Source organism: Paramacrobiotus metropolitanus, unplaced genomic scaffold (genome assembly GCF_019649055.1).
Source record: "Paramacrobiotus metropolitanus isolate TYO unplaced genomic scaffold, Prichtersi_v1.0 Parri_scaffold0000037, whole genome shotgun sequence".
Taxonomy (NCBI): domain Eukaryota; kingdom Metazoa; phylum Tardigrada; class Eutardigrada; order Parachela; family Macrobiotidae; genus Paramacrobiotus; species Paramacrobiotus metropolitanus.
Window position 1 is genome coordinate 204411 of NW_026570257.1, and position 12790 is coordinate 217200.

Genomic DNA, 12790 nt, shown 5'->3' on the forward strand with positions numbered 1-12790 from the left:
TTTAACCACGGCTCCGTCCACGCACACTCCCCCGCCCAGACGGTCTAAGAAGTGGACATGGTACAGAGCGATCTGGCGGGGAATACCTCGGCCCCGTGAAAACCTGCGGAATTGCTGGGGCAGAATGCCACACACTGGACCGCGGAAGCGCATTCTGAGCGGGAGCTAAATTTTGTCGGTGGTAGTGGGCCTGCACTAAATTATCCACATCCTGCGTTTTTAGCTGGTATTCCACATCCTCGGTTTTTGGCCGGTAGTCCACATCCTGAGCTTTTGGCCGGAAGTCCACATCCTCAGTTTTTGGCTGGTAAGCAACGATATCGTCTTCTTGCGCAATAGCGACAGAATTCGGAAGTTTAGGTTTTGCAAAACTGAAGAGAACTAGATCTGCGAGCCGAGGTTTGTCTGCTGGTATAATTTCCACATCCTGGTGTTTGGTCTTTTGCGCGTCCACTGATTCATCGACATAGTCTGTGTCGAGCGGTGGATGGTAGTTGGCCGCCAACGAAGCGGCTTGGTTTCGCAGTTGTTCCCTTTCTGCTAAGACTTTACGCACTTTTTGCCGGAACCAGTAAGTTGGATCATCTGGCTCGTGCTTCACGATCTTCTGGCGGTCAGGGTCGTTCTCGGTCTTCTGCCGATATCTAAAGTAACGGGGATTGAGGCGAGTTTCGTGAGTATTATTTACTTGGAAGTCACCAAGTTCCTCCATTAGATGATCGGGCAGATTTTGGCCAGTCACTGGTGTCTGCTGTGGCTTTTGGAGAGATTCCGCAGGTACATCATCGTGATAAATCAGCGAATTTAGGATATCCGTGATTGTTACGACGTCCAAAAGGATGCGGCCTTCCGGAGTTTTGGGCTCCTGTATAAACTGCGCCGCCGTCACGTGACATAGGCACGTTAGTGCGGCTACAACATGCAGCGGCTGCATACTGCTAATGCTAACTTCCGCTAAGAAGCTGTCGGCATACAGTCATGGAAAGAAAAGATGGTCAAGTTATCACAGATTTTATTAACCGAAGCATCCGTTGCAGTCCTCACTCAGTTCTAAGCATATCTTTAGCTATCGTTTTACACCGTAATAATTAACGTTTAGTCAGTGCAACAGACTGCAGTGGCATAATTTTGTTGTCGGCCATAACAGGGACTTGGAAGGAAAGGACCAAAGGTGTGTGTTTGACCAAAGCAGTGAATCACGTGTTTGTCGGTATTCGTGCTTCCGTTATCACTGGCGCAACGGCAAATGTTTACACTGCCGCTGCGTCTGCAGATGCCGTTCTTCTGTACATTAGAGAAACTGCAAGCGAAGAATCTGTATAAAATATTTACTTCACAGCCAGAAAGCCGTCTCTCTACAGATACACTACCTGGCCGCTTGAATTTCTACTTCCCCACAGCGGATGTATATAAACCATGTTTATTGTGTACACACTACACAGATACGAGACTACCAGATATATGTCGCTATAACAATCACAGATCTGAATAGGGTGTACGTGCTGCGGCATTAGGCGCACCGGAAATTGGTATAGTACTGTACATAATCCGTTTCTTAAGTATCGGTTAAATGAGCGAGCGCCGTGTCGCAACTGCCCAAAAACTGCCGATGGGTCTACTTCACTGTGATTGTGACGCTTTTAATGGGCAATTTTTTATTTCTGGGTATCACGCGTAATACCCAGTAGAAGTTTATTACTGACTTAATACTGAGTAGGTTCGGTTTCCATACTGCACACTTCGAAACCTCTCGCAACCCGATCCTTTTTGCTGTGCGGTTTAGCAAAGCGATCACCAACGTACTAGATTAACAGTGTTGCACACGGTACTGGCTTAACAATTCCACATGAATTCGAAACCGAAACAGTTTACACCCATAAGCAATATTGATCGATGTATCGATGATGTGTATCGATGACAATGTTTGGCTGATCACCTAAGTAAGTCCTGATGATTGATTCCTGGATGGGTGGAATTTTGCGCTAAATTTCCCTGCGCGCCTTGGGGGTGTTATCCTTTGGCTGGAAGGGTGGCTCCAGAAGATTTAACCTTGGCACCGTACCACGGAAGGGGAAAGTGCCACGGAACGGGGAGCTGCTCGCGGCAACCTAATCTTCTTGGGCATCTTGCTCTCTCGCGGACGCATTAGGTGGGTCTTTTTCCTGTTGCACGTGTAATATGGTTCGCGATCAGCCTTGCCCGCACTGTCGAGTGTGTTTCACGCAGGGAGCTGGATTCGCTGCTCACACACGGGCATGTTCCCGCAAACATGCCTCGGGTTCCTCCTCTGCCCAGCTTCCACCTCCACCCCCAGGACAACCTCTCAAACACCCGCTGCAGTTGTTTGTGGAGGGTGATCGTTTCCACATCCCGAAAAGAGTTCCGAAAGCTGTAAGACGGCAGTGTGCCAGGGTGTTGACGGAAATCATCAGAAAATGCATCCGCACTAACTCATCGGAGAGCTGGATCGACCTGCTGCTTTTCGCACCCACGGCCTTGTCACTCCCTCCGACGAAAAGCTTGCGCAGGGAATCTCTCGCAGCTCACATCCGGAAAAACCTTGCAGACCTGTCAATAGCGAAGCGCCACGCTGTTCCTCGCCGTGACCAACCCAGACACGATGAGCTGCCACCTGACAGATTACGGGCTCAAATTGCTTCTACGCTTCAGGATGGAAACGTGAAGGGGGCAATCAGGATTCTACTAGGCGATGATAAACTCGCGGAAATAAACCCTCGTACTATTGAATCGTTGCGCGACAAACATCCCCCAGCACCTGATGACTGCCAGTTCCCTGCGGACCCAGATGACAGCACAACACCGCCCGCAGTCACTCCAGCCGAGCTGATGGCCGCAGTTTTCAGCTTCCCGTCCGGTTCCGCTGGAGGTGTGTTTGGCCTACGTCCTCAGCACTTGAAGGACCTCCTCGTACGCAAAGATGACACACAGAGCGAGCTGTGCTTAGCCCTAACCGACCTGGCTACCATGGTGTTTAGAAAGAACCTGCCTGAAGATGTGCGGCCCTACTTTTTTGGCGCAAATCTAATCCCGCTCCTCAAAAAAGACGGCGGGATACGGCCGATCGCCGTGGGAGAAACTTTGCGACGTTTGTTTTCGAAAGTTATTAGCAACCGCTGTTCTGAAGAAGCAGCTGCGATGTTCAGGCCGTCCCAGCTCGGATTTGGAATACGTGGAGGAGCCGAAGCCGCTGTGCATGTTGTCCGCAGCTACATCGAAACGACACACACGGAAGCCAGAATCGTCGTTAAGCTGGACTTCCGCAATGCTTTTAACACACTCCGTCGGGATACTCTACTCACTGCTGTACACGCAAACTTTCCTGCCTGCTATCGGTACATCTGGCAGTCGTACCGTTATCCTTCACATTTGTCCTGCGGTTCGTCTCAGTTGTCATCGGAGACCGGTGTACAGCAAGGAGATCCATACGGGCCACTAGGTTACGGACTTGGTACATTGCCGCTGTTTGAAAACCTGGACTGTGACATTGCGGTGGGTTTCCTGGATGATGTCACGCTGGCTGGACAGGCGGATAAAGTTATCGCGGCAATACGCACCATTATTGCTCGCGGCTTCAAGATGGGCTTAGAGCTTAACCTAGGAAAATGCGAAATCTACAGCACAGGAAGTTTCACTGCGGATCGTCTACACGCCATTCGGAAAGTCCTGGACGTATTTCCTGGAATGCTAGTCGCGAAGGAGGAAGACTTGATGCTGCTGGGCGCGCCTTTAACTTCAGCAGCATGCGAAGTGTTCCTGGTCAACAAAACCGAACAGTTGGATCATTTCCTGCGTCGACTGAAAAACATTCCAGCTCACTTTAGCCTATACCTACTGAAAAACTGCCTGTTTATACCAAAACTGCTGTATGGATTTCGCACCGCGAGATGTTATGAACATATGCCGTTAATGGAAAAAATGGATGAGTGTATACGCACTGGTTTGTCATCCATTTTGAACATTCGGGTGAACGATATGCAATGGAGCCAGATGACGCTTCCAGTAAGAGACGGTGGATTAGGACTTCGCGCTACTAAATCGCTAGTTTTCCTGCCTTCCTGGCATCGGCGTATTCAGTGGTCAGCCTGGTCTCCTCCATCTACCCGTCAACGAACGAAGCGCACCTAGCACCTGTCGTTCAGCAATGGGTAACGCTAACAAGAAGTGAGCCTCCGATTGACGGCGCCAGAAAGTTTCAGACTGCATGGGACCGTCCGGCAATCGATTACGTGGTGTCATCACTGCGTTTAGCCGCTACCAATGAAACGGACAAAGCAGTACTGCTAGCCGCCTTGAATCGTGATTCCGGGGCATGGCTCAACGCTCTCCCTGCACCAAGTCTCCATACATTCTTGCGTGACGATGAAGTAAGAATTGGCGTCGCATTACGGTTCGGACTTCCTGTGGTTGAAGAGCACGACTGTGTCAATTGTGCTAGCCACGTGAAACTAACGGCCACCACGGGCTGTCATGTTCCAGTAGCAAAGGACGATGGTCCCGGCATCTCGAACTGAACAACATTGCTAAACGCAGCTGGGAAACGGCGGGCTTTCCCTGTCAGAATGAGCCATCGGGATTGTCAGACAAGGATAACAAGCGACCGGACGGCATGACACTGATACCCGTGCGTGACGGAAAGGCGGTAGTGTGGGACGCCACCTGCTGGGACACCGTGGCTACCTCGCACGTAAAAGCCAGCTCAAAGAAGTCAGGTAACGTGGCACGGCTGGCGGAAGACTTTAAGCGCGGGAAGTACGGATTTTTGGAGGATATGGGGTATCTGTTCTACACCCTCGCAGTCGAAACCCTTGGAACTTTTGGTTCGGAATTTGCTGAGATGATACGTTTTGTCGGGAGGAAGATTCGCGATGTGACCGGGGAATCTCGATCTACGGCTTTCCTTAGACAACGTTTTAGTCTCGCTGTTGTTAAAGGAAATGCGGCTGCTGTCTTGGGTACATTAAACGCGCGACCGAAAGTTGGATGTGACAGTAATGACTTTGGTTGTTTTTTCAATGTGTAAATTCAAACTTTTTAATTAGTGTCTTTCGGCGCAGGCTTTTTGTTACGTTTAATTGGCTATTGCCTGAATAAAAATCTTTTATACTGAGTAATACTCAGTGAGTATTACGCGTTCTGTATACATTGCACTTCGCTTACGTAGTGGGTACAGTTCGGGCCACATGTCTTAATAAATTTATATGTATCTGTAATACAGATACATATAATTCTATACAGATTCCATACAGATTCTGTATAGAAGATAATATTAGAGACAACCATGTACCCATTCTTATTTCGGAATGGAATCGGTCGTTACAGTGTGGAATTATTTTTGTTATATCTCAGCCTTGTATTTAATCTCGGCACCGGTATCATTCGGGTTTATAAGAAGGATTACGGGAAAACATTCGGAAAACCAGTCTGTACCTTATGGAATGATTATCCGGCCATTCCTGAAGCGAAATTTCCGGTTGATCGCTCGGTAAATTTTGTTTATATTCTGTGAATATTTGTATGTAACATTTGATATTGTGTGCGTATTTTTTTATGTATTGCGTATACAGCAAACGTTTTTAAATTAAACTATCGTTGTACTATAGGTTTACTTGAAGACAGGTGTTTTTGACGATGCTTGCAATCTATCAAAAGCGCCTACAGGGGAAAAATGGAGGAAATCCCCTAAAATGATATTGTTGATGGATGACTCCGACTGTGGACCAGTAAAAAACGGTGAAAAAATAAAGACGTTCTGGTCGTGAATCAAATGGCCCAAAATCGCCTGGTTATAACAGTACTTCTACCGTACTTACACAGTTACAGTTGCTATTATTTTGTGACGACGTAAATTCCCGCACGAAATTATAGAAGCACAGTGGACGTCAAAATTGTGTTACAATTATGTAATCACAAAACGTGCGCCACCAGGCACCTATCTGTACTCAAACCGCCACTTCCGGGCTGTCCATTGGCCTTTGTATTAACACGTACACCTTGCACATTTCCCAACAAAAACCAGCACCGATATCGCAAACGAAGGAGAGAAAAAATGGCAAGAATTTTAATACCAAGCAGATAGGTAGTTCTTCATGAGATCGATCTAAGAGGAAAATCGAGGCCCTAAGTTTCTCGTAGACACAGCATGAGATTTGAAGCCACGGTGGCTTCGAGTTTTCACGCAGAAATTGTATGTTATGTCTACGACAAATTAAAAATGACTCGATTTTCTCTTATGTGTCATAAAAGATAACTTGTTTGGTATCAAAAATCTTGTCGATTTTTTGGCATCCTTTTGAGATATCGGTGGTCTGAAACGTGCACGGCGCAAGTGTTCGAGTTCATGAGTCTATGCGCAATTGCGCGTTTCCTGTTAACTGGGGCAAATATTGGTCATTTGATCTTGGCTGTTAAATTGTCGGTCGCGGACCGTATGTCACACAATTTTCATGTCCACTGCAAGGGTAACGGTAATTATTCGGTTTTTGCGGTCATTGCAAACGCGAAAATTATCTTTTGGGCCTTTGGCTACATTGCACTTCTTAATTTTGTAGTTCTGGGAAGTGCAAGCAGCGGGAACAAATCAGACAGTGACGTTTTTTATGCCAAAGTCTTGAAAGCACAAGAATTTGATTACGTTGCAGCCATCGTATATCCGAGATTGCCCGTTAAGCGGCAGCGGCCTTCGGTCAGTCTTTCCGACCCCGAAAAGCCAACAACGTCTACCGACATCCGACCGTACCCCATTCCGGTGTCAGATAAAATGGCAAAACTTATAACGATCCCCGTGCATTTCGTTACGTATGAGCAGGGAATGATTTTAAAACACTATGCACATCAAGGTCAGGATTTTGCGACCGGGTATGTGTGATCGGATTAACTGCCCAGCAAGATGTGATTAATTGTGGAAGCCTCTGTAGATTTTCGTGTTCTGCATTGATAAACAAATACTTACATAAACTTTTTATTGTTTAAGAAAATCACGTTATTCATCTTTGTTCCGTTGTAAAAACCATAACGGTGGTCACTTAACTTACTCCAGCTTGTTCTATGGACGCTTTGAAGTGCTGGTACGCAAATAAAGAGATGTTGTACCGTGTGCGACATTTTGGTTGTATTTTGCAGGTTCCATTTTAACTTAGCGAGATTAAAAACCAATATACCGACCATGAAAAAAAATAGCTACCTGTCTGCTGAATGGAGCGAGTTTTTTCGACGGCACCGGAAATTAATATTTCTGGAGACGGCTCAAACAACATCCGCTTACTACGGCATCAACGTATTGACTCCACGGTACGCGTTTCCCGGCATATCAGTAGATCATCAGCGCTTCTTCCGCCTTTTCAAATGAGTGTCGGAAACATTGGTGCTAACAGTATTGTTACAGGCCGAATAACGCGTGGTCGGATGACGGTCGCGAATCTCCGACAATCGAACCACTACCGGCATATAGTACCTCGAATCCAGGATACACGTCACAAACGGCGAATTCACTTACAATTTATTTTGCGGTGATCCTATCTGCTGGTCTTGTCTTCGCTTTGCTGTTCTGTGCCTGTAACAAGATACGGCTGCGCCGACAACAACGAGCTGGTTCGCGACGATTTTCACCAAGAACCTTTTCGGTAAGCAGAAGAACAGTCGTAGTACGCGCCAAACGGTTGCAATGCATAGCCATCTTCACGAAAGGAATTTTACTCTTACGCGTGGCCTGCCACCGCTGAAAGACCTGCCTGCATATACAGATATTATGCGAGATTGCAAAAATGTAAATGATGCAACATCTACCTCGATATTACGCTATGACCTGCGCCTTGTTTTCGAACGTACAGATACCACAGAATTTAACCGGTGAAGAGACCGCGGAAGTTATGGCGGCGCGCCGGCGTCTGTATGGATTATGTAAGTTCCTTGTACAAGAGCAGGAAGCCCAAGAACGAGAACGCCAGACAGTCAACGATATACCACTTAGCGTCGAAGAAATGGAACAGCTTCCTCGCGTCGAAGTCACCGAACCTACCGATGATGTTTGCCCGTCGTGCCAACAGACTTTTATTGAGGGCGATCTTAAGATTGTCTTATCCTGCGCGCACGGTAACGAGACTACATGTTTTTGTACATTTTTTGGAGGTTAAGAGCATTAATTATCTGGCTTATCTTCCTTGTTCAGAAGTAAAAATGGAACTTGTGAAGTTTCCGCTTAGGTATCTAAAATTTCGTAAATATATTTTACGGAGATTTAATTTACCGTTACTGTGGCATGTGATTGTTCGCAAAGTTAATCAAAATTAGCTTTACACTTCTCTGTTTTCTGATGACCCTGCACAGTAACTGAAATTGCTTTAGATGGACATGAAGCTTGCCTGACAATATGGCTGACGATGTTTTCTCGGAACTGTTCCGTATGCCAACAGCCTGCCTTTGCGGATGGAACTGCTGAATCGACAACAAATTCCAGTATAGTACTGACTGCGGATACGTGCTCGCAGGGAACTGAATGACCCTTGTGCGCGGTCTCGAAACCTGCACGGCACATTACCGAATACCCTGTAGCGAATTTTTGCGTGAAAATGGCGGTGACTGCCCTTTTTTTATCATGCAGTGCTTTTTGTTTATGCTGTATCTGTATAGTTTACAGTTAAAGCTTTTGACCCCGGTCACGACCGACAGCGGCCACTTGAGCATGTCTCCGGTCACCTAGGTTATAACCTGGGTGACCGGGGAGCCTCGTATCGTAATTACGATACGAGTCTCCCCGGACATTCTTTTTTAATGAAACTCAATCGACACAAGGAATATACAGTAATCAGCAAACGAGACAACAAGTCGATGTACGCAGTTGCTGTGCACATTAATTGGTCTAAAGTTTAAACACAGCTCATCCACATGAGCCGATGATATTGAATTAAGTCAGGAGAAAAATTCCAGAAACATCGTAGTGGAAATCAAAGCTAGACAGAAATTAAACACCAAAGTACCAGCGTGTCCAGGATATCCGAGATCGTTCAGACGTCTAGGAGGAAGCTTTTGCAACCACTGGGCACCTATTCAAATGGCCACGCCCCGTGACAGGCACGTGAGTGTAACGCCACTACAACCGCAATAAACAGCAGCCGTCATAAACAGCTTGGAAGCCGACAAAGAAATTACTTATGAGAAGCTGGCTAAAGTCACGCAAAATCGAAGCCATTAGCAGCAGGATCCATCAGCAGGTATCCATCAGCAGCAGTTTCCTGTTTCAAGGAGCTCAAAACTTTATGACACCAGTACAGTTTTGTACCGTAAGAATACTCATTTTTGACCAATTTCGTGGCAGGTTATTGGCACCCCGTAGTAATCGGACAAATATAGGCTTGAAATAAACGGATCAAAGGTGTGTTTTATGACCGATCGATGGCAAACAGCTGCATTTCCTGCATCGGTACGAGTATAACTGTAATGAATACAGTTTTGTGTGTACAGTATTTGTTATCGATAACGCAACGGCATATATTTACCGGTCCACAAGATCTGCGCTTCTATAGTTAGAAGAAGTTAGCAAAACGCTTGAAAACGATTTTCAAAAGTAGATTCACTGCAGAAAAATAAATTTCTACACATCCCGCGAAGCCAAGCCCTAAAATACGGCAGAAATTAAAGAAATCTGTCAAAACAAAAAAGTAATCTGTCTTCCAAGACTGAATACTGCTTAATCGCAAAAATGACGTTGTATTGTTATATCAAGGTATATAGGGTTACCTGGTAGCGCGACTGGCGTACTTTTTTTGCCGTCACACCTCGTTAACATTTCTCGAAAGACAAAAGAAAAACAATGGCCGAAACGGCCATCAAGTTGTAATCGTATGGCAAGGATTTGCGGACGATCCATAAAAGCTACAAACTTTTAATAGACACAAAGCCTTCGTAGAATTTTACGCTGATTCTGAATCTGCAAGTTTGTTTATCGGAATTCCAAAAAAAACATCCGAGTCGAGTAAAGTAGTAGAAATGTGGTTTGAATCGGGCATGTAGACATAGAGGCCAGGCAGGCCGCGCGCATGGAACAGTCTGTCTGCGCCCTACAACCGCACTCACTCCGATTGCTGCTGCGGCTTATATAAGGCTGACTCATATTCATAATTTGACTTATGCAAAAATCATAATTTCTCATCAAATCGATAACGAGCATGAAGAGCAAGAAAAACTAGACAGAGAATGTGCAATCGGTTTTAAATAATTTTAAGCGGTTTAGGCTGTAGGCCGTGCCATACGTTTGGGCCCTTAATTACAACTTGATGCCTTTGAGTGAAACGTGCCGAAAATTACTGAATTTTTATACAGCAGATTCCCGACTTCTGCGCTACCAGGTTTAACCCTATATACCCTGGTTATATATCTATTATTTATAGTATAGATACGGTGAAAATAAAATGTTATAATAATACCCAGTTAGACTGACATTAAAGCAACCATAAACCGTTAAATTACTTCTTATTGCAATTTGCTGGTTACTTCTTCTTATTACAGTTCCCGATTCATCTGGTTATGGGGGACGCCTCGATTGCGGTGGTGTGCTTTTGAGTGCTTTTTAGCCGACGCAAAGCAAACTGCAACGGTCTATGTACGAGTACGTACTCGAGTCTTTTATCTTGTTACCGGTAATAGATGGGTCATTGCTATCTTTACAGGAAAACATGCATTTCATATGACGTAACATCGATAGAATATGGAGCACAGTATCTATTGCGCTGTAATTCCGATAATTGTAACTAACTTCAGTACACCTGCAGAATCGCTTCGTGCTTACGGTATCTACGGCACATTTTGCAGTCAGTACAGTACAATATACTTTAACAAAAATCCGAGCACTGTACGTTGAAACACAAACTTCCCGCGTTCCTTTTTTCCTCCCACTGACGGAGAATTTGCCATCAGCTAAAAGTATTTGCCAACGCAATCGCTCCTTCGATTGGTGCTTACGGTGACACCCGTCAAAGTATTACACACTTTGCATATCATACCAGGTAATCTAGGCAATTATTTTGCATCTTTGTACTTGTATTTTTCCCAGCTTCATTGTTTTAACATCAATTAGGTATATGTCGATTGTCCATCGTTATGACTTATGACTTCTCTGTGGGGTATGTGTACAGGAACTGACTATTTAATAACTATCGAATACCCCCTGATGCAAAGCATATTTTTATTTTTTTAGCGATACTGATTGGATGCTGTTGTACGCTTGTATGGTAAGTGTGCGTAGTAATACTAGGGTAAATAATGAGTAACGGTTAACACAAAATTAGGAAGTACAAACAGAACAGTATGTCTTTCGTCGGTTCAAATATTATAATCAATATATTCCTGCTTTCGCAGTCGTGGCGGTATTTGCATTCATTTATAATCAAATTTTTGGGTATGGCATGGCACGGTGCAGGCACGGTACCATGGTACACTACTTACTAAACCTGTCGATTAGATAGTCTTGTCGTTAGGTTATCAACTTTGTACTTGGGTCCCTGTAATAGAAGAGTAAAGAATAATCAGTCGTCATAATGGGCGCGCGATCGTGCCGGGGGATTTCTATATGTACAGTACTTCTATCCGTCGTAAAATCTTTGTCACTTACAATTGTTAGCTGCCTCAGGCATCGCAACAATGGCACGAATTATGAGAAAAAACAAAAAGAAATACATATTTTACTGAGAAAACTTTTTAGAAAATGAGTGGTGTTCTTGTATCGTAGGAACAAATGCAGAGACGCTAACCACTTCTGCCCAAACTGCCATCACTACATCGGAAGATACAAGCGACTGTGCTAACGACAAATTACAAATACAGTCATGACATTGACAAAATCGGCCAAAATCCAGCGGTAATCAAGAACAATTTTTGATTCAGTATTGCTCGTTATGACCAAGAAAAAATGTCACTTCCAAAAGTTGAACTGACTGTGAAAATGGTTATTTTTACTATATTATTATAACTGTCAAGAGTACATTGAGCACATTAATGTACATACAATATTGTCGGTGTGCAATAACTGCACATAATATTAAAGAAAAACAGCAAAATCCTATCGAAATTACCGTAGACGAAGTTCAAAGTACTGACCATCGACCACCAGATTCAAAGTACCGGACACCAGATTCAAAGTACTGGCCATCGACCACCGCATAATCAACCATGCAGCGAAGACAAGGGATTTAATAAATTCATCTTTCACGCTACGTTTTCGTTCGCTATGCTACCAAAAAATTGGTCATGTATAATATTATTAATAATATAAGTTTACTGTAAGATAAAAAAAAGTGCCAGTAGAATCGGCTTTTTTTTGTACCACATTGTATTGCATTTGTTTGCGTTCGATTGCTTGTATTGCCTTCGCTCGGATTATTCTTATATTGTAGCATGTGTGCAACTGATTAAAATTTGATTGCAAGCAAGTTGCAATAACCACAAATTCAAAGGCGCAATTGGGAAGAACAACTGCTTTCATAGCCGCGGTTAATGGGAAAACTACATGTAAATGCGGTAAGAACTTGAGCGGTGACCGGGAATAGAACATACGAGTAGATTGTAATAAAATCATCGATTGTTCAGAATGGCTATGGTGGTGGTGGATAATTAGCTGAGACTACAAAATTAGCACTACTCAGTTATTTAATTAAAATTAAAAGTACACTCCCAAACTAATTTCTGATGTTGCGTTTTTCGGTGTGCGAGGAGGAGTAATTATCAAGCCAAGAACAAATCATTTCTAGACCGATCAAGATGTTTCCGGAGACGCTTTAGA

The 12790-nt window shown here is 44.5% G+C and overlaps 1 protein-coding gene across 1 annotated transcript; it reads left to right on the forward strand.

Annotated features, from left to right (window-relative positions):
- The first annotated feature begins 1370 nt into the window (after window positions 1-1370).
- On the forward strand, window positions 1371-12425 carry LOC129589812 (uncharacterized). The gene is made up of 14 exons (XM_055484692.1): window positions 1371-1529; window positions 5268-5503; window positions 5622-5751; window positions 6570-6876; window positions 7141-7308; window positions 7403-7640; window positions 7848-8109; window positions 8362-9227; window positions 9332-9436; window positions 10522-10621; window positions 10683-11018; window positions 11210-11243; window positions 11741-11869; window positions 12089-12425. Exons 2-8 carry the CDS (start codon window positions 5300-5302, stop codon window positions 8514-8516), a joined length of 1464 nt encoding a protein of 487 aa, XP_055340667.1. The 5' UTR covers window positions 1371-1529; window positions 5268-5299; the 3' UTR covers window positions 8517-9227; window positions 9332-9436; window positions 10522-10621; window positions 10683-11018; window positions 11210-11243; window positions 11741-11869; window positions 12089-12425.
- The last annotated feature ends 365 nt before the right edge of the window (window positions 12426-12790 follow it).